The sequence below is a fragment of the Salvelinus alpinus genome, chromosome 16 (assembly GCF_045679555.1).
Source record: "Salvelinus alpinus chromosome 16, SLU_Salpinus.1, whole genome shotgun sequence".
NCBI classification, from domain to species: Eukaryota; Metazoa; Chordata; class Actinopteri; order Salmoniformes; family Salmonidae; genus Salvelinus; species Salvelinus alpinus.
The window spans coordinates 13,191,702-13,214,090 of NC_092101.1; the positions used below are offsets into that span (position 1 = coordinate 13,191,702).

Sequence of the window (22,389 nt, forward strand, 5' to 3'; positions counted from 1 at the left end):
TTGGGTACCCTAAAATGCCACTTTTGGCAAGTATTTCCAATTCATAATGTAAAGAAAATCTCTCTTATAGGAATTCCCTGGTCAGCTTTAAGTGGGTATCACATATTTAACTATTGTCCTGTAAGTCATATTCTGAGATGTATAGTAATTCTTTGTTTCTATGTTAAACTCCTTTTTATGTGATCCCTTTGTAAGATAAACTGAATGTGGGAGGCATTTTTTTTCTCTGTACATAGTCTCGATTTTGCAGAATATAGAAATGAAAAATGTCATTTCACCAAGGTTTACTAAGTGTGGACATGCATGACGTTTGAACTATTCTATATTTTGTTGTCCTCCTTATGTTATTTATATTTTGTAATCTGTATTTCTGTATGTGTTTTTAAAAGATCATTTTGAATACCTGTGCATGTTTTGTGATTTTCAGTCCCAAACTTTTGATCAGTACTCAAAGCCGTTTCTCATGACTTCAGTTTCTGTCTAGTTAGTAGTGAGGAGAACGTGTAAACCAGTTTTGACCTAAAGGTAAGTCCTATATATTCAGTATATGCTAAAGCAAAATAACAGTTGTGTGGTTCAACATTTTATTACATTTTATTAATTGATCACATGCAATCTAATGCATAGCCCCCCCCTCCTCCAAAAAAAAGTTGGTCCGCTCACAATGTAATACACATTTTCTGGCCACACCCTGATTATTCAAAACACACACAACTATCTTCACATTTCTATATTGTTGACAGAGTAGTAGACATAAAGAAAAGTCCCCTGAGAACTGGAATTATTGGGGAGCAAATGTCACAGGAAAATGTTGTCATTGCTGGTGGTGACCAATATGGCAGCCTCCATTTTTTTGCTGAGTCACATCTCACAGGGTCCTTCTAAAAATGATTCAATATGAGCCCAATTCCGACCCGAGATAAGCGTGCTTAAATGGAACGTAATTCCATGTTTATGCACTTTTCTCTATGCTTATTCTGACGAACTTAAGCATGAGAATAGCATGCTGTTCACCTGCTATTCGTTTTGGGTGGAGATCAAATAAATGATGGGTGTGTCAACAGATGCTGTATTCTGACCTTGACTTAATTACCTAATCATTTTTCCACCTTTACATATGAGGAAATAATGAATAAGGTCTAGCGAACCTACCGGTTTCAAGTGGAAAAAGCACTACTTCATTTTTCCCGATAGAAAAAAACACCATTCTCCATGCACTGTAATTTACAACTTGATAAGCGCTAGTTAAATGTGTAATCTGTTTGGATAAGGGAACTATAAATATAAATTACACTTGTTTTAGATATATTTTACCTTCCAATTGCTGGAGACAAATGTGAAACCAGTCATATGGCTTCATATCAACTTTCCCAAAGTAAAGATTATGAAAGGCCGTGCCATTATGCAGAATTTAAATTGTACAGGCTTTTAACTTGCATAGATGGGCACTCGGGTGTCTTAATTATAGGCTACCATGACTTTCTGTTTCCTATTTCTGTCATGTTAAATATTAGCCACTATCAGTATCGACCAGTTTACTGTTAGTTCCCTTCAGTTGGTATAGCATACATTATCATTCCATTTAATTACATCGTTTTGTTTACCTGTATTTGCTTCCTCTCTAAACGCTGCCATGGCCATGTGGTTGTTGCTGAGGATCATTAGTAACAGTTAGGCTAATTAAATCATTATGGAGCGGAGTGCAGACCAGGCATTAACCGTTTGAAGCCTACGCATGGCGCAATACTTGGCTGTCATCACACAGTACCATGGTTAGTGCAGGCAACAGACGAGGGTATAGTCTACTATTGTACACTATTCTCCCTATTATAATTCTATGTACACTAGTCTTCCAACATTACCAAGGGTTAAATAACAGTGGCAATTTTCTGAATGAATCAAACCACTGTTTTCTTTTCCACGTAAAGGCTCTCCAAACCTGTTTTTATGATTCATAAATACTTTCCTAACCCTAAATAATCTACAAGATCAGAGTATTTTTTGAATCTACCAAATGGTGCTGAAGCAGAGAATGATATGCATATATTTAGATGGCTTTCTTTCATTGATCCCTAATATTCAATATATTCTATTGAGTCTGTCAACAAAATTCTAGCTAAAAGTTACACCATATTTAAAGAGATGGCTTAAGATAAATGCACTAAAAACCCTATTGAATGAAAAGGGAAGCATGCCTGCAAAGCCCTTTACGTACCTTCATAAGGTAAGTCTGAATACTAACTACTGAGAAGTGTGTAAGAAAGGCATAATTTCCTAAGTCCAAATCGGGCCCTATATAGCCTTTAATCAAAAGTAGTGCACTATATAGGAGATAGGGTGCCATTACAGACACAACCATGCACTGTTCAGCTGGGAGCCATGCGTTCCAGAATGTGGGGGTGTAGATGGAATGTCACCCCAGTCTTTGGGCAGATGTGTGTGCATGCTGTATTAGAACTGCAGCTGAACGGGTTGGACTTGGTATGAGTCAAAGTCCTCGAGGATTGTATCTAAAGGGAGAGGGAGAGATGATAAGTCGATATGGAATCATTGCATGGCAATAGGCTTACCTACATGAGTCGTGTAAGTTAATTAAGACTCAAACTTCTCTCTCTAAAGCCTCAAACTAGTCGTATGTGTACCGAGAGGTCATTTAAATGCAGTCTACTGTATATACTGTATGCCTTCAGAAAGTATTCATACCCATTGACTTATTCCACATTTTGTTTTTCAAAATGGATTTGATTTTTTTTCTCTCAGCAAATTTAGTGAAAATGAAATACAGAAATATCTCACTTAAGTATTTACACCCTTTCAACGGCAGGGACTGGGAGATTGGTAAGGATTGACGGAACAGTGAGTGGAGCGAAATACAGGCAAATCCTTAATGAGAACCCACTTCAGACAGTGGAGGCTCCTCAGAGGAGGAAGAGGAGGACCATCCTCCTCACAGAATTTCATCAAAATAGTGAAACAAAGTTATCCTTTTTAGAAAAAAAGATACTAAATATATTCACGTCACCAAATAATTGATTAAAACATTGTTTTGCAATGAAGGTCTACAGCACTCTAGGGTAGCATCATGGTGTAGCTGGAAGACAGATAGTGTCCATCCTCCTCTGGGTACATTGACTTCAATACAAAACCTAGGTGGTTCTCACCCCCTTCCATAGACTTACACCATAATTATGTCAACTTCCAGAGGACGTCCTCCAACCTATCAGAGCTCTTATGGCATGAACTGACATGTTGTCCACCCAATCAAGGAATCCGCGAATAAATCTATACTGAACAAAAATATATATGCAACAATTTCAACGATTTTACTGAGTTACAGTTCATATAGGCAAAACAGTCCATTTAAATAAATGCTTATGCTCTAATTTATGGATTTCACATGTATGGGCAGGGGCGCAGCCATGGGTGGGCCTGGGAGGGCATATACCAAACCACCTGGGAGTCAGACCCAGCCAGTCAGAATGAGTTTTTCCCCACAAAAGTTTTTTTTCATTCAGACAGAAATACTCATCAGCTGTCCAGGTGGCTGGTCTCAGACGAGCCCGCAGGTGAAGAAGCCGGGTGTGGAGGTCCTGGGCTGGCGTGGTTACACGGGCTCTGCGGTTGTGAGGCCGGTTGGGCATACTGCCAAATTCTCTAAAACGACGTTGAGAAATTAACATTCAATTCTCTGGCAACAGCTCTGGTGGACATTCCTGCAGTCAGCATGCCAATTGCACTCTCCCTCAAAACTTGAGACATCTGTGGCATTGTGTTGGGTGACAGAACTTCATATTATAGAGTGGCCTTTTATTGTCCCCAGCACAAGGTGCACCTGTGTAATGATCATGCTGTTTCATCCGCTTCTTGATATTCCACACTTGTCAGGTGGATGGATTATCTTGGCAAAAATGCTTACTAACAGGGATGGAAACAAATTTGTTGAGAAATAAGCTTATAAATAAGCTTTTGGTTCATATGGAACATTTCTAGGATCTTTTATTTCAGTTCATGGGACAAACACTACATGTTGCATTTATATTTTTGTTCAGTATAGTACTGAAAACTTAAACTACAGCTAGCTAGCAAAAATTAAAGAGAAGCGAGAGCAAGAACTAGCTATCTTTCTGGTTGCAACACTCACTACCAAGTTAAAAACTGCCTCTGGAAGCAACGTCTGTCTAAGAACTGTTCGTCGGGAGCTTCATGAAATGGGTTTCCATGGCCGAGCAGCCGCACACAAGCCTAAGAACACCATAAGCAATGACAAGCGTCGGCTGGAGTAGTGTAAAGCTCGTCGCCATTGGATTCTGGAGCAGGGGAAATGCGTTCTCTGGAGTGATGAATCACGCTTCACCATCTGGCAGTCCGGCGGATGAATCTGGGAAAACGCTACCTTCCCCAATGCATAGTGCCAACTGTAAAGTTTGATGGAGGAATAATGGTCTGGGGCTGTTTTTCATGGTTTGGGCCCCTTAGTTCCAGTGAAGGGAAATCTTAACGCTACAACATACATTGTATTCGATTCTGAGCTTCCAACTTTGTTGCGACAGTTTGGGGAAGGTCCTTTCCTGTTTCAGCATGCCCCCTTGTGCAAAGTGACGTCCATACAGAAATGATTTGTCGAGATCGGTGTGGAAGACAGCTGATGTGTTGTGAAGTCAAAAAGTGAGAGGTGGAGAGCGCGTAGATGTGAGAAGGAATTATTCAACGATCAAAGTGGTCAACTGTGTCAACTGTGTTTGCGTGATCAGGGGTGTATTCATTCCTCCGATTCTTAAATGGAAAGAAACGGGGATAAACATCAGTGGTGTAAAGTACCACTTAAGTAGTTTTTGGGGGTATCTGTACTTCACTTTACTATTTATATTTTTGATTACTTTTACTTTTACTTCACTTCAATTATGTACTTTTTACTCCATACATTTTCCCTGACACCCAAAAGTACTTGTTACTTTTTGAATGCTTAACAGGGCAGGGAAATGGTCCAATTCATTCACTTATCAAGAGAACATTCATGGTCATCCCTACTGCTTCTGATCTGGCAGACTCATTAAACAAAAATGATGTGTTTGTAAATTATGTCTGAGGGTTGGAGTGTGCCCCTGGCTATCCGTCAATAAAAAAAGGAAAGGAAATTGTGCTGTCTGGTTTGCTTAATATAAGGAATCTTTTATTATTTATACTTTTACTGTTGAAACTTAAGTAAATTTTAGCAATTCTATTTACTTTAGATACTTATGTATATTTAAAACCAAATACTTTTAGACTTTTAGTAGTAATTTACTGAGTGACTTTCACTTTTACTTGAGTCATTTCCTATTAAGGTATCTTTACTTTTACTCAAGTATGACAATTGAGTACTTTTTCCACCACTGATAACCATACCTGAATTTGTCCAATAGAAACTATCGTTTGCAACTTTTGGACTAATGATTACACCCTAGATCAGCTAGATGCAGGCAAGATTGTGCAAGTCAGTATTGAAGTTGTCAATGTCTGTCACCTTGATTACTCAAATGTCTCTCCACCTGTGCACCTATGTTGTAAACTTTCATTCATAGGCTAGGTTGTCGCAACCTCATGATGGGTATAGGGAAAATCTGAGTATCATGTAGTAACCTAAACCTATCGATGTTACATTGAGCTGAGGGAATGGAATATGAATGACAGTCATCCAACATGCTGTAATAGAAATAAGGCCATGCTCATAAGAAAAATAATCATCCTCCCTCATCTTAAACGGCGCCGACCGTCACGGAGTGCAAACAACCTTTGACTGCAAACAACCTCTGATTCTCAAGCATACAGCCAATGCACCGCTGGAATGGCTTCAGAACAAGAATGTGAAAGTCCTTGAGTGGCGCAGCCAAAGGCCAGACTTGAATCCCATTGAAAATATGTGGAAAGAATTGAAGGTTGCTGTTCACCGCCACTCCCCATCTGACTTAACGGAGCTTGAGAAAATCTGCAAGGAAGAACGGGAGCTGATACAGACATACCCAAGACGACTCAAAGCTGTAATCGCCGCCAAAGGTGCTTCTTTCTACAAAGTATTGACTCAGGGGTGTGAATACTTATGTAAATTAAATATTTCTGTATTACATTTTCAATAGAAAATACATCTACAAACATAATTTCACTTCGTCATTATGGGATATTGTGTGTAGATAGGGGAGGGGGGAAAATATATTTAATACATTATGAATTCAGGCTGTAACACAACAATATGTGGAATAAGTCAATGGGGTATGAGTACTTTCCGAAGGCACTGTAAATGCAGCCACAGTATCACTTAATGACAATGAGAATGGATAGAAGCAGGCATGAAACACAAGTAAATGTAGATCCTCTTTTGCCAGAGAGCAGTATCATCCATTTCTCAATACAGGAATTCTATTATCAGGATGCTGCAATGCAATACTTCTCTAATTGATTCCCTAAGGTCCCCATCCTCCTCTACTTCCTGCTTGTGAGAAGGGTATTCTAATAAGGGGGGTGGGGTTGTCAGTAGTGTGCTGCTCACCATTGCAGCGATAGCGTAGGTTAGCCCAGATTATGTTCTCCTGGGAGAAGCAGAAGACACCCAGTCTGCCTCCTCTCATGGTGGTGTCTATGATGATACCTGTGTCTGCCACTATCTGAGGACCCTCAAAGAAACGCACTCTGAACATGACACACACATGCATAGAGCGAGACCAGTTAGGAACACCAAAATATGACAAAGGTTGCGTTTACACAGGTAGTTCAATTCTGATCTTTTAACCAATCAAATCCGATCTTTTGCCAATAATTTTGCCAAAGATCAGAACTAGGCTGCCTGTGTTAATGCAGCCAAAGACCATCTCCAACCCGAATAGTTGTGTCACGACTGGACGATGTAACCTATTGTGGTAAAGAATACAATATGGATAGTATGATGATAAGAGAAAACATGCACGATAGTAATTTCATGTTGTTTAAGTTCAACAGTCACATATGTCAGTCCACACATAATGCCACAAATTGTAATTTAAAGGTCCAATGCAGCCGTTTTTACCTCAATATCAAATCATTTCTGGGTAACAATTAAATACCTTACTGTGATTGTTTTCTGTTAAAATTGTTTAAAAAATAAACAAAAATAGCTTCTTAGCAAGGAGCAATTTCTCAAACAAGAATTTAGCTAGGACTGTCTGGGAGTGGTTTGAGTGGGGAGGGGAAAACTGGACATTTGCTCTTATTGGCAGAGAGGTTTGGAACTTTCTTTCTTATTGGTCTATTAATTAATTTACCGCATGGTGATGTCACCATGGAAGGCCAAAACTCACTCCAACTAAAACAGGCTAAAATTTCAGGCTGTCTTTTCAAAAAGCTTTTACACTAAAATGGTATTATTTAAATTTTCACAGTATCATTCCAGCCTCATAGTGTGGAACTATATATAAAATATAGGAAATCACATTTTTGATTGCACTGGGCCTTTAATGTATTATGAAAGGAGAAGGTCACGTCCTCGTTGGCAAACTGCACCAAAAGCCATCAGACGCCTACGAGGTGTGTCTGATAGCAGCGCACTACCTGATGTAGCCATCTTGGGGCCTGTGTTGCAAGAACCAGCGGTAGGAAGTCTTGTCCTTCCAGCCCACGTTGCGGACATCTTTCCACAGCAGCTTCACCTGGTCACTGGTGTCCCCAGTGTGCCACAGGGAGTTGCGTAGATTCTCCCCTGGTCCCGTGTTGGACTTCACAGCCTAGTCGACAACACAATTGCACAGGCAGCACGGTTACAGAACTGTAGATCTCTTCCAATGTATCAATCTGGGCAGGTGTATTTATATTTCAACTAAAAATGTATCTATTCTCCGTTGAGCTGTTTTTAGTCCAGGGGTAGACTTAATATTAGGTAACTGGCCCTATGAGTATTACTTAGAAAGGGCTAGTTGTGTGTAGGTCAGTCTATTAATAGAGTAGTGGTATGTTTGCATGAATTTGTACAGATGTATATAGGATCTTAATTTGATCACCCTGTAGTTGGAGGAATTCAAGGTTTGAAAAGGCTTCTAGAGTTTGTAATTTCCATTTAACATTTTAGACTTGATTTGCCCTAACAAAAAATGTAAAGTCATACAAAAATGTCCATTAATTATAATAAAAAATGAATAAATATTTTCTGGGTAACAATTAAGTACCTTACTGTGGTTGTTTTAAATTAAAACGGTCAAAAAGAAGGAAAGAAAATGCTTCTCAACAAAGAGCAATTTCTCAAGCAAGAATTTTGCTAGGACTGTCTGGGAGTGATTTGAGTGGGGAGGGGAAAACTGAAAATTTGCTGTAATTGTAATAGAAAAAACAGAAAAATACTATATATTAAAACGTTGTGTTTATTGTACGTCTGATTAGATCACCATAGGAGCATATCAGAGTCGCGGATGTTCCTTCCCAATTATGTTGAACCAATGTGGAATAGACGTTGATTGACGTCTGTTCCCAGTGGCTTTTTCTTCTTCCATTAATTATAATCCACACAATAACTCAAATTTCCAGTTGCTGCAGGATTATTTTCCTGCCGGGGGAACATAAGTGACTTTTACTACATGACTAGATAATAGTCATTTAAGATGTGCATATAGGATTTTTTGTACCTTCAGTTGGATCCCTGGTTCTGCCACAGCTCTGAATGGATTGGCCTGCCAATAGATTTGCTCAACCTGTTTCCACATCACCACGTAGAAGGAGGAAGAGTCCTGGTAGCCAAAGATGAACCCTGCATAGTCGTCGTCCGTTACGGTATTCACATGGAACGTCCCTTCGAAGTCAACACCGTTGAACGCTGTGTAACCTTGAAGGAATGGCGTGAGTTTGGGTTAGGATGCGTTTGAGAACGTCATGTACAACTCGGTTTATTGAATGAATCCGACTTGAGACAGTGTGATTGTTGCTCTTACCAACAGCCAGTCCAGGGTCACTGTTCATAGTTTGGACGATCTCTCTTCCCTGTGGAAAGAGAAACAGAGAAGATTATAGAACTTAAGCAGTTAACATGTCTCTTCCCACTGGTGACACATTGGATGAATTAACGTTGTTTCCAACTCATTTCAACGAAATTACGTTGAACCAACGTGGAATAGACGTTGAACTGACGTCTATGCCCAGTAGGTTGGCATTAGGTTGGCATTGATTTGTATCTACTGTAACACCCTTGGACTTCTTGTATTAGATTTAATGCATTCATCAATACAGATGTAGGATCTTAATTTGATGACCCTTTTATTGCTGAGATTTTTCCTGCATAGCAGGAAATGCAAACTTGAAGTGTATTTGAGTTTTAAAAAGGCTTGCAACGTTTAGAATTTCCACTTAGAAATTTCAGACTTGATTTGACCTAACAAAAATGTATCAACCCCTACAAAAATTGCTACAGGATTGTTTTCCTGTTATAGCAAACTGTCTGAAATCAAGATCCAACATCTGCATACACATACCTGATTGAGCACCACCCAGTTAGGGTCTATCTGTGCGTCTCCCTCTGGGTCCAGCACCACTGTCTGGTAGGCCCTGAAGTCTGTGAGAGTGACCTCGGCGTTCTCCGGGCACACATCGATGCTGTCAATGATGGTGTCGTTGTCAAAGTCGTTCTCACACACATTCCCAACACCATCACCTGTAACAAGGAGATTGACTCAACATGTGACTTTTAAGTCACTGGATAATATTATTGTCAACATTACACGGATATATTGGAGAACTTTTTGGAAACTAGACTGAAAAAAGGCTGAACTCACCGTCAGAGTCCTCCTGCAGAGGGTTGGGGATAAGGCGACAGTTGTCCGGTCCTGGGGGCAGAAGGTCAGGAATACCATCATCATCATCATCGTCGTCACACTCGTCCCCCAGACCGTCCTTGTCCGTGTCCAGCTGGGAGCTGTTGATGACCGCAGGGCAGTTGTCCTGAGAGTCCTGGTGACCGTCACCATCACTGAGAATAGTAGAGAAAAACACAAGGAGACTATTTTATAATTATCCCCACTGTTGTGAGATTCTGAAAGTTGATGTGTCAAACCAAAGTCATTACATAACATATAAAATAAGTAATGGCGTACCAATAGATTGGAATGCCACGCACAGGCCTACACTGGTTAAAGGCAGGGAGGTAACAAGAAAGCTAGTAAAACTGCTATACCTGTCCTTATTGGTGTCACAAGGGTCTCCGATCAAATCGTTGTCCATATCCAACTGTATCAAACACAAAAAATATCCCTCGAACATCGAGATAGGTTGTCATTCTGGTACAACATGCAGTAATGACTAGGATTAATACAAGTACAGCTAAACATGGAAATCAGAAACCAGACCTGGTCAGGGTTTTGAACATAGGGGCAACTGTCACAAGCATCTCCGACTTTGTCCCCATCTCGATCCTTCTGGTTAGCATTGGGAACCCTTTTGCAGTTGTCCAGATTATTGGGGATTCCTAGAAGTAGGTAACAGTAGTTGACATGTCAATTGACATGAATGACCGCAATGGCAGAATTAGGCTTGTCACGGTCAAAAACTCTACATGCATACTTACTGTCGCCATCAATGTCTTCGTCACATTCATCACCCAGTCTATCAACATCAGTGTCTTTCTGGTCATTGTTTTTGATCATACGGCAGTTGTCACAGGCGTCTCCAAAGTCATCTTCGTCCACATTTCTTTGGTTGACATTTGGCACCAGCACACAGTTGTCCTACCAAAGAGGCATTAGAGCCTGTCTTTACACTAAGATACCAAATCAGTGTAAAGACCTGCCGTAAACATGACACAGCAAAACATCAGTTGCTGGAGAAAGAGATCAGTAACCTGTGTATTTAGGATTCCATCGCCATCTGCATCCTCATCACAGGCATCTCCTTTGCCATCCTTGTCTGCATCCTCTTGGCCAGAGTTGGGTACTGTTAGACAGTTATCCTAAAAGTATGTATATTAAGCATATGACAATGACTTAGTTTTTCCACTTTATTTTCCATTTGCGTTCAAAATAGTATAGTCGTGGACTTCCATAGCCTTTTCAAGGACATTCAAGTGTATTACCTTGGCACAGTTCCTCTCGGTGCATTCCAGTTTCTCATCAGGGAAGCCATCAATGTCAATATCAGAGGTGCAGAAGTAGCCATTGCCAGCCCATCCCACCCCACACTGTGAATCAGGATTAAGTCAAAGTTATGGACTGTACTGTATTATATATGGAATGTCAATTCGCATTCAATTCCATTTCAGCTACAGCAGCTGAATCAATAACGAGCCATCTGTATCCAAAAGAATGCTATAGACAACATGTATATAAGGAGCAGTATACATTTAGGCTGTATTAAAATTCACATTGATCCATTGCAACAGAATTGTATCGCATTACCTGACACTCTATTTTCCCATCTCGTTGGACAATGCACTCTCCGCTGGCATGGCAGAGGTTGGGCTGGCCATTACCACACGCTCTCTCAGGCTTACAGCCCTTGCGTTGATCCCCCACATAGCCTGCCTTACAGGGGCCACACTTAAACGAGCCCTGACAACAACACGCACAACCACCACAGCAGACACTTAGTTTCCCCTCCCCTCAAAACCTCAGAGAGGAAAGACCTCTGGATTTCCTAATGAGATCGATATTTGAGTGGCATCGACTTTTAATGATACTTACAGGTGTGTTCAGACAGTTGGAATTTTCCATACAACCTCCATTCTTGGGTCCTTCGCACTCATTGATGTCCTTACAGACCTGGGTAGGATTCAAATACAAAAGAAAGCCCTGATGCATAAATCTTCCATCTTCAAGCAAAACCTTGCATGTTGCCAGCGAGTCGTTCCATGTAATTTCAGCAAGCCATGATACACACTATCTCAGATTGTTCTGAAATTCTTTCTGTAGTTAAAAACAGATAAGATTGGTATTCCTGAAACATTATTTTGTTGAATTGTAATTTTATCTCTGAAATGTTGCTAATTGAGTGCATCCAAATGGGCCATTTCAATTTATAAGATTCTGTGTCCAATAATGTCCAATAAATATAGTTCCCAACATCCGCTTTGGACCAAACTTTTTCCTAACAGTAAGTTAGACATTAGGAATCCCCAAAAAGGGTCAAAAGTCACCCACTGACCCTTTACACTCCATACCAAGCCCACCCCAACAACCAGTATACAGTATCAGTTCTCTGTTTGACAAGTAGTATTAAACTGCGTATTGCTTCTCCATACTATGTAATGTATTCCCTGTGAATTTGGTTATGTTTTTTCCCCCTGTTCAGAGAAATTAGTAATTGAAGTCACTTGCATTATTTATCATAGAGTAATGGGAAAGTATCAGGTTTTACTACTGCACTGAACAAAAATATAAACGTGACATGTAAGGTGTGCGTCCCATGTTTCATGAGCTGAAATAAAAGATCCCAGAAATGTTCCATACGCACAAATAGGTTCTTTCTCTCAAATGTTGTGCACAAATTTATTTACATCCCTGTTAGTGAGCATTTCTCCTTTTCCAAGATAATCCATCCACATGACAGGTGTTGCATATCAAGAAGCTGATTAAACAGCATGATCATTACACAGGTGCACCTTGTGCTGGGGACAATAAAAGGCCACTCTATAATGTGCAGTTTTGTCACACAACATAATGCCACAGATGTCTCAAGTTTTGAGGGAGAGTGCAATTGGCATGCTGACTGCAGGAATGTCCACCAGAGCTGTAGCCAGAGAATTGAATGTTCATTTCTCTACCATAAGTCACCTCCAATGTCGTTTTAGAGAATTTGGCTGTATGTCCAACCGGCCTCACAACTGCAGTGCCCATGTAACCACGCCAGCCCAGGAAATCAAAATCTGGATTCTTCACTTGCGGGATCGTCTGAGACCAGCCACACGGACAGCTGATGAAACTGTGAATTTTTGCTCAAACTGTCTGAAACCGCCTCAGTGAATCTGACCTGCGTGCTCATCGTAGTCACCAGGGTCTTGACTTGACTGCAGTTCGACTTGAGAACCAACTTCAGTGGGCAAATGCTCACCTGGCACGCTGGAGAAGTGTGCTCTTCACGGATTAATCCCGGTCTCAACTGTACTGGGCAGATGGGAGACAGCGTGTATGGAGGTTTGCTAATGTCAATGTTGTGAACAGAGTGCCCCATGGTGGAGGTGGGGTTATGGTATGGGCAGGCATAAGCTACGGACAACGAACACAAGAGCATTTTATCGATGGCAATTTTTGAATGCACAGAGATACTGTGACGAGATCCTGAGGCCCATTGTCGTGCCATTCATCCGCCGCCATCACCTCATGTTTCAGCATGATAATGCACAGCCCCATGTCGCAAGGATCTGTACACAATTACTGGAAGCTGAAAATGTCCCAGTTTTTCCATGGCCTGCATAGTCACCAGACATGTCACCCATTGAGCATGTTTGGGATTCTCAGGATTGACGTGTACGGCAACGTGTTCCAGTTCCTGCCAATATCCAGCAACTTCACACACCCATTGAAGAGGAGTGGGACAACATTACACAGGCCACATTCAACAGCCTGATCAACTCTATGTGAAGGAGATGTGTTGAAATTGTTGTATGTTGCGTTTTATATATTTTTTCAGTATAGATGCCACTGTTCCTGCTATACCGCCACACTTTTTTAATCCATTTTGCAGGTCTCTTGTGTTTATTAAATAGATCACCCTCCCAAAAAAATGCAACCTTGGGTAGAAAACCAATAGATTTGGCTCATGATGAAAATATATTGTGTGGTCACGATCACAATTCAAGCCAGTCCTGCATGAAAGCAAATCATTTTTTTGTTCTTTTACACTTAATATTTGTCCAGGAAATATCCCATTTGTGTGTGTGATTTATTACCTTAAAAAAGGGCTGGATTAGTTACTGTTAAACCATTCCTGGTGAACAAGCAGACCATTGGTTACATCAGTTCAATGTTATGGTCTCTAATGATCTTCAATAGTAAACGTCCAAAACACACACTTTATAGTATTTTGCAGTTGTAATGGTATTGGATTGCGTTGGGTTCAATGTTGAATGTCACTAATCACAATACATGTAGAAATGTTTACTGATCATTTTGAAAAACAGGCTGCCAGGCAATTCAGTATTTTATTAGGGTTGTCACAACATTTTAATCCCTAGCCAATTTCTCCATTATAGTTTTGGGCTTGTAGGAAAAGTCTTCATATGAGAATTGCATAGTTATATCCCTCTCAAAAAGCAGCCACTTGTTGGACTATTCAAGGAGAGTTGGGGTGAAGCATTAGGTTGCTATTTGTGCAAACTGGATTGCTTTAATAGAGGACTGGCTTGAATTGTGAGGATGACCACACACTTTTCGTAATGAGTCAAATCTATTAGTTTTCTACCCAAAGTTGCAAAGGAAATGTTGTGATCTATTTAATAAACACAAGAGACCAGCAAAATTGATAAAATAATGTGGTGGTATAGCAGGAACAGAGGTATCTAGTGGTCAAAACCTGGTACTTTAACACTACTTTATGGTAAATAATGCAAGTGACTTCATTGACTAATTTCTCTGAACAGGGGAAAAAACCATCGCCAGATTCACAGCGAATACATTTACATAGTATGGAGAAGCAAAACTCCAAGCCACAGCTTCATACTACTTGTCAAACATAGAGAACTGATACTGTATACTGGTTGTTGGGGTGGGATTGGTGTGGGGGGGACCGTGGGTGGCTTTTGACCCCCCAAAAATTGATTCCTCTTACTCATTGGTAGGAAGAAGTTTAGTCCAAATCGGATGTTGAGTACTATTTTTATTAAATATCTGAATCCTATAAATTAAAATGTCCAATTTGGGTGCAATCAATTAGCTTAATTTTGCAGAGATCAAATTATATTTCAAGAAAATGTGTTTCAGGAATGCTAATTGTATCTGTTACTAATTACCGAAACGATTTCCGAACAATCTGAGATGGCGGGTGTCGAAATCCTCTTTGTTGTGCTTTTTGCAGTGGAAAGGCCCCAATGTCAAGCTCATAAGCTTCTTTGCTTGATTCAAAATTGCTACCTGTTTGTTGTTAGTGGCGTAGGAGAGGCCTATTCCCTGCACCCGGGGGCTGGTGTAGCCAGTGGGACAGGGGCCACAGCGGAACCCTGGAGAGGTGTTGATGCAGCGCACACCCATGTGGCAGGGCTTCAGGACACACTACACACACAGTAGGAGAGCGGAGAGAGGGCAGTAATATACATGTTCAATATTTGAATTGGGATTTGCCATTGAGATAATCTAACAGTTGATTTAAAGAGTGACTGCCTTTTAAAACCAACAAATCCATTTGAAAATGGCCTATGTGGCAGCGATATGAGCCAGAAACAGTTATTCTAGTGTCAATATTGACTACACGGTGTAAATAGGATAATTTTTAGGAACATCCGTGCATCACAACGGATAAATGAAGGTTGTGTTTTGATTTGACGGTGTCCATTTGCCCGCTAACATGGGGTGAACAGCTGCGGTGATTGCTGTTTATCCAATAGCATAGACAGTAAGACAGACCTACCCAGCAGCTCCGACTTTGTTTACATAAGAAAACATGTTTTTTTGCTTGAGAAATACTGCACCAAACACCTTAGTTAGATGTAAAATTGCACAACTGAAACATCCTCTGCAAAAACATCAAGATTAATTTCAGATTTCTTGAGTTATCTTAGAATTATTCTTGGGATTTTGAGGAAGTTAAATAGGCTTCCGCATTTACAGTGTGTCATGAGGGACAAACATCATTAACCAAACGTGGAATCGTCAGGAAACACATCGGCAAGACTGACATTTTTCAAATGAGCAACAGGAAAGCACACATGCCAATGCGGGTGTTCAGAGGCTCTTTAAAAACCAAACAATATACACAATAGTAACACGTACTGTGTAAATGATCGTATTTCAGTTTAGACCCACTACAGCAGGGTTTCCCCAGTGGTGGCGCGGGTGTTTTTATTTGGCCCCCCAAGTTTATTTGGCCCCCCTGAGCAAAAACGAATAATTATGTTGTATTATTTGGGGGGAATTTTCATTGTTGGACAGAAAACACTGTAAAAACATCAGAAAATCAACTCAAAGTTGTTTTCATTTTGGAAATCTGTTCCCGAAATATTCCCACTCATAATAGAAAGACGTGATTGTATACAAATATAAGCAAGGTTTGAAATTATTATGATTTAGTCAAATATTATATCTGTTTGGGCTTATGTTCCTGCCCCCCATCCATCCACTCAAGAAGAAAACAGCTCGCGGCTGATTCTAGTTCAGGGTTTCCCAATGTCAGTCCATGGGACCCGAAGGGGTGCACGTTTTGGTTTTTGCTCTAGCAAAACACTAGCACTTGACCCCCGAGTGGCGCAGTGGTCTAAGACACTGCATCTCAGTGCAAGAGGCATCAATGCAGTACCTGGTTTGAATCCAGCTGTCATTGTAAGTAAGAATTTGTTCTTAACTGACTTGCCTAGTTAAATTAAAAATTAAAAAAATACACAGCTGATTCAAATAATAAACTAATCATCAAGCTTTGAATTTGAATCAGCTGTTTAGTGTTAGGGCAAAAACCAAAACGTGCATCCCGAGGACCGAGTTTGGGAAACACTGATATAGTTGATGATCCCTGCACTACAGAATAGTATGTGACATTTTTTGGATCCTGTCCTACCTCATCCACATGTGTGCAGTGGGTATCATTGCCCTCCATGCCCTCTTGGCAGGGGCCACACTTGATGCCCCCGGCGGTCTCAATGCACTTTACCCCCATGTGGCAGGGGTTAGGGTCACAGGAGGTGCGAGGGGGACCTTGCATGCCTAGGTGGGAGAGGATGATACACCAACCATCAACCAAGTAGACCTGGAGCACTCTCCTGTAAAATGTCTCCATCTACTGCAGGTTGTGAAACATGTCATTTTCTATTTGTTTACATTTCCATTACAGATCCATTTACCATTACATATTCATATGTTTATGTATGTACTGTATATATTTAAAAAAGTACATGAGAGCACAATGGTATGATTAATGTACCATACTTACATACAATTGAGATAGCAATCATGCTGTTGATATTGATATATATGTAATGTACAGTGCCTTCAGAAAGTATTCACACCCCTTGACCTTTTCCACATTTTGTTGTGTTACAGCCTGAATTTAAAATGGATTACATTTAGATTTTTTTTGTCACTGGCCTACACACAATACCCCATAATGTCAAAGTGGAATTATGTTTTTTGAATGTTTTACAAATTAATTAAAAATGAAAAGCTCAAATGTCTTGAGTCAATAAGTATTCAACCCCTTTGCTATTGAAAGGCTAAATAAGCTGAGGAGTAAATATGTGCCTAACATTTCATGTAATTAGTTGCATGGACTCACTCTGTTTGCTTAACATGATTTTTTATGACTACCTCATCTCTGTACCCCACACATACAATTATCTGTAAGGTCCCTCAGTCGAGCAGTGAATTTCAAACAAAGATTCAACCACAAAGACCAGGGACGTTTTCCAAAGCTTCGTAAAGAAGGGCACCTATTGGTGGATGGGTAAAAAAAAAAGCAGAATTGAATATACATTGAATATCCCTTTAAGCATGGTGAAGTTATTAATTACACTTTGGATGATGTATCAATACACAGAGTCACTACAAAGATACAGGCGTCCTTCCTAACTCACATGCCATAGAGAAAGGAAACAAATCAGGGATTTCGCCATGAGGCCAATGGTGACTTTAAATGGCTGTGATAGGAGAAAATTGAGGAGGGATCAACAACATTGTAGTTACTCAACAATACTAAACTAATTGACATAGTGAAAAGAAGGAAGCTTGTACAGAATAATATTCCAAAACATGCATCCTGTCCTGGATACAAGTGTTATGTTTGGGGCAAATCCAATACAACACGTTACTGAGTACAACTCTTCCTATTTTCAAGCATAGTGGTGGCTGCATCATGTTATGGGTATGCTTGTAATGGTTAAGGACTGGGGAATTTTCAGGATAAAAAATAAACGGAATGGAGCTAAGCACAGGCAAAATCCTAGAGGAAAACCTGGTTCAGTCTGCTTTCCACCAGACCCTGGGAGACCAGACACACCTTTCAACAGGACAATAATCTAAAACACAAGGCCAAATCTTCACTAGTTGCTTACCAAGAAGACAGTGAGTGTTCCTGAGTGGCCAAGTTACAGTTTAGACTTAAATCTACTTGAAAATCTATGGCAAGATCTGAAAATGGTTGTCTAGCAATGATCAACAACCAATTTGACAGAGCTTGAAGAAATTTGAAAAAAATAATGAGCTAATGTTGCACAGTCCAGGTATGGAGAGCTCTTAGAGACTTACCCAGAAAGACTCACCGCTGTAATTGCTGCCAAAGGTGTTTCTACAAAGTATTGATTCAGGGGTGTGAATAGTTACATAAATTAGACATTTCTGTATTTCATTTTTAATAAATGTGCAAAAATGTCTAAAAACATGTTTATGATGGGTGAGAAGAAAAGCATCAAAGCAAAGGGTGGCTACTTTGAAGAATCTAAAATCTAAAATATATTTTGATTTGTTTAGCACTGTTTTGGTTACTACATGATTCCATATGTGTTATTTCATAGTTTTGATGTCTTCACTATTATTCTACAATGTCGAAAAAAGTAAAAATAAAGAAAAACCCTTGAAGGAGTAGGTGTGTCCAAACTTTTGACTGGTACTGTAATTATATATATTAAATATGTACATATTCATGTATGTACTGTATTAAAAATACAGTAACTTTATTTTGTGCCTAAAAGAGCGCTAGCCTGATTAAGAGATACACCACAATGTTTACTGACATTCAATTGGAATATCTATTTCTGCAGGCAGGCCAAGGCTACTCACCACAGGCTTTACACTTCATCACTGTGTTCTTCAGGAAAACAATATATTGGATCTGCATGGAGGTACAAATACACTATTAGTTCACATTATACTGTATGGGACCATTTACATCCTCAATGAAAGTTGCCCTATATGTCCAAACAGTGACTTTACCTGTTGCTTCAGCAGTTCTATAATCTCCGCCAAGGCTTGATTCGTTCCCTTGATCTGATTAATGATTTCCCCATCTGAGTTTGAAAATGAAAAACATTACACAATGCTTTATTAGCGATGGATGTGCACGCACAGCTATGTTTGTTTCATACATTAGCAATGGACAGATCATCTTTGAAAACATACGCCCACATGTATTCCTATTCCAGCACACTCTGTTTCAACCAAAGTCAAAGTAACTCAAGTCAGTAGAGAGAATAGTAATTTCAGGTAAATGGGGTGTTATCATCATAGGTTGCCAAGATAAACTGAAACTAATGTCAACCTTCTCATGTTGAAACTGAACGTCAGGCGGGTCACAAAGCTCCTGCTCGTACCTCATTACTCTTCCTGTGACATTGTCTTGGATGCACATCTGTGGCTGACGCAAGTCATCAGTATGCAATGTGTTGGGGATGCACTATGCAGATGTCCCTTTATAAAACAACATCATCCACTGCCTATTCATCATCTTTACTACCTGCACTACTATCCCCTTGCCACAAGAGCTGGCATTCCAAGACTATCCGTGGGCCTGAATCACATGGTTACAGAAATACAGAGACTAAGATCTTGTGGGTTTTGTGCCAAATCGTTTTTTCCTACCGCTACAATACCAATTTTCTACAATATGGGATGATAAAGAATTTATTGACATTTATTTTTTAAAAATGTCACACTCATTGCAACGTGAAAGATATAGAACAGGATCTTAGAAATAACAGAGCAGCCAAAGCCTGTGGTTTGGTTTAACAGTGGTTGGCAAGAATCATGGCAACGTCAATCAATTTAAGTCTTAATTTATGGACTCCTGTGGAAGTTAGATTTACAGGCCCTGGGGTCTGGGCCTTTCCAAGGAAGAGGTGTCCCAGATGAATAGGATGCTGGGATAGCCTGGCATGTGGGGACTGTTGTGGTGCTCCAACAGGAACCTACTAGATGTATTAATTGACCTGATGTATTAAACTGCCCAGGAAGCTGTATTGTGTCAAAGTCTCCTGAGCATGGAGGAGAGGAAGTGTGGTCTTCCCATTAGGAGCTGCAATGTTTTCTGAATGAATTCCAGTGATACTGGCAAAGATACTGGCAAGAAAACACTACCAATGACACTATCAGGGTGATTTAGTTACATTGCCTGACCGACAAGTCGCTCAACAGCATAAGTTGCCAATTTGTTTTTCAAAGTGTGAAAGTGAATCAACCCGTTGGCCATGTAGATGACAGGACTTACGAATTCAGCTTTGTGAAATGATGCTGAATTCATTTATTGTGTTCTATTTCAGGAATATGCTAAATCAAAGTAGTTACATTGAATTGGGATGATTGCAAATAAACGTTCAATTTTAGACTAATATGATCTGACGTGCCATTGACAAGACATTTATTTGACATTTATCACAGGTATAAAATAGAAGACTTCCAAAAAAGTATTCTCACGCCTCTGAAGTTGGTAACACAAATTAATTAATAAGCATTAATAAAGAATTTAGTATTTCATTCATTGTAAACATTTAGATGCATTTATAAGCATTATAAAACATTACAATTCGTATGCATTTATAACATTTATAATCATTTATGAAGCATTTATTAGAATTCATAAATTACTTATTCATGACACTGTTATCATGGTGTTACCAGACCCACTTCAAATAACTTTTGAATCTCTCCAAACATTTTTGACATACATTTTGTGCTATGACGTTTTTGTACTAAAATATTGATAGACATACCTCTCTGACCAGCTACAAGGTCACTGCTCACACTCAGCGAAATCACCAACACCAGAATCCGCAGCATGTTCTCATTTGCCCTTCGACGTCTCTACAGCGAAAGACAGGTAAGTGTATATGAAGTCCGGTGCCACTGTGTAAAGTCTGGTGCGGTTCGACCAGGTCCTTTATCCAAATTTGTCTTCAAGAAGAATCAGGGATGGCTCCTGTAGCAGGGTTAAGACAGTCTGAGAGAGAGTGGGATCTGGCTCCTCTGCTGCCTGCCTTTTTATACATGTCTCCTAGAGTGACATCACCTCCAACTATGAGGTCCTCTGGAAGCCTTCATTTAGGATTGTCCACGTAACACAGAAGCCCATCACTGGCCCAAAAGCATGGTCCTCTTAACTTTGTTTATTGATAATGATGATACACATACAAGGGTTTTCATTTTCTGATTGTAACCAGATTACAACCAACTGGTCTCTATTACAACCAGGTAAAGATATCTCTGTAACACTTTATTTGGATAGTCCATCTATAAATGCTCTACAGACTATCAGTAACATTTCAACTAACTAACTAACTAATTAACTAACTAACTCTAACCCTTGCTCTAAACCTAACCTTCAACCTTCAACCTTATCCTAACCCTAATCTTAACCCTTACCCTAACCCTATTTTTAACCCACCCTAACCCTTATTCTAAACCTAACCTTAACCTTAGCAAGCAGTTGTTTGTCAACAGATAGATTGTTGATCGTATGACTATCTGGACTATCGAAATAAAATGTGACCGATATCTCAACCAGTATATACTGAGCGTACAAACATTAAGAATACCTTCCTAATATTGAGTTGTAATCCCCCCCCACCCCTCCCCCTTTGCCCTCCGAATAACCTCAATTCGTCAGGGCATGGACTCTACAAGGTGTCGAAAGCGTTCCACAGGGATGTTGGCCCATGTTGACTCCAATGCTTCCCACAGTTTTGTCAAGTTGGCTGGATGTCCTTTGGGTGGTGGACCATTCTTGATACACCCTGAAAACCTTTTAGTGTTAAAAACCCAGCAGTATTGCAGTTCTTGACACAAACCGGTGCATCTGGCACTTACTACCATACCTCGTTCAAAGGCACTTGTCTTGCCCATTAACCCTCTGAATGGTACACATACAGTACATGTACACAATCCATGACTCAGTTGTCTCAAGGCTTAAAGATCCTGTCTCCTCCCCTTCATCTACACTGTGTGTCAGGGTTGTGTGCGGAGAAGTATCGGAGTCAAGCGCAGGACACAGGTGTTGAGTGAAACCACAGTGTTTTACTCAAAATAGATTCAGAAGTTCCACAAATGGAAAATATAATAAATACACACGTAAACATCACAACACCTAACGCATAAACAATCACGGACAAAACAGAAATGAAAGCCAGAGGGTTAAATAGGGAACATGATGGGGGAATTGAAACCAGGTGTGTATAAACAGACAAAACAAAACGAAACTGAAAAATAGATCGATGGTGACTAGAAAGCCGGTGACGTCGACCGCCGAACACCACCCGAACAAGGAGAAGGGCCGACTTCGGCGGAAGTC

General features: G+C 40.1%; 1 protein-coding gene across 1 annotated transcript; it reads right to left on the reverse strand.

Moving 5' to 3' along the window:
• Nucleotides 1–609: 609 nt before the first annotated feature.
• LOC139540848 (thrombospondin-4-like) lies at nucleotides 610–21,032 on the reverse strand. Its single transcript, XM_071344855.1, has 19 exons — nucleotides 20,816–21,032; nucleotides 19,044–19,117; nucleotides 18,891–18,942; nucleotides 16,678–16,823; nucleotides 15,045–15,182; nucleotides 11,661–11,738; nucleotides 11,376–11,528; nucleotides 11,054–11,158; nucleotides 10,823–10,930; nucleotides 10,550–10,709; nucleotides 10,332–10,450; nucleotides 10,160–10,212; nucleotides 9,762–9,955; nucleotides 9,462–9,640; nucleotides 8,925–8,973; nucleotides 8,622–8,818; nucleotides 7,558–7,730; nucleotides 6,524–6,663; nucleotides 610–2,510 (listed from the first exon to the last, which is right to left on the reverse strand). Exons 1-19 carry the CDS (start codon nucleotides 20,880–20,882, stop codon nucleotides 2,452–2,454), a joined length of 2,244 nt encoding a protein of 747 aa, XP_071200956.1. The 5' UTR covers nucleotides 20,883–21,032; the 3' UTR covers nucleotides 610–2,451.
• Nucleotides 21,033–22,389: the final 1,357 nt, after the last annotated feature.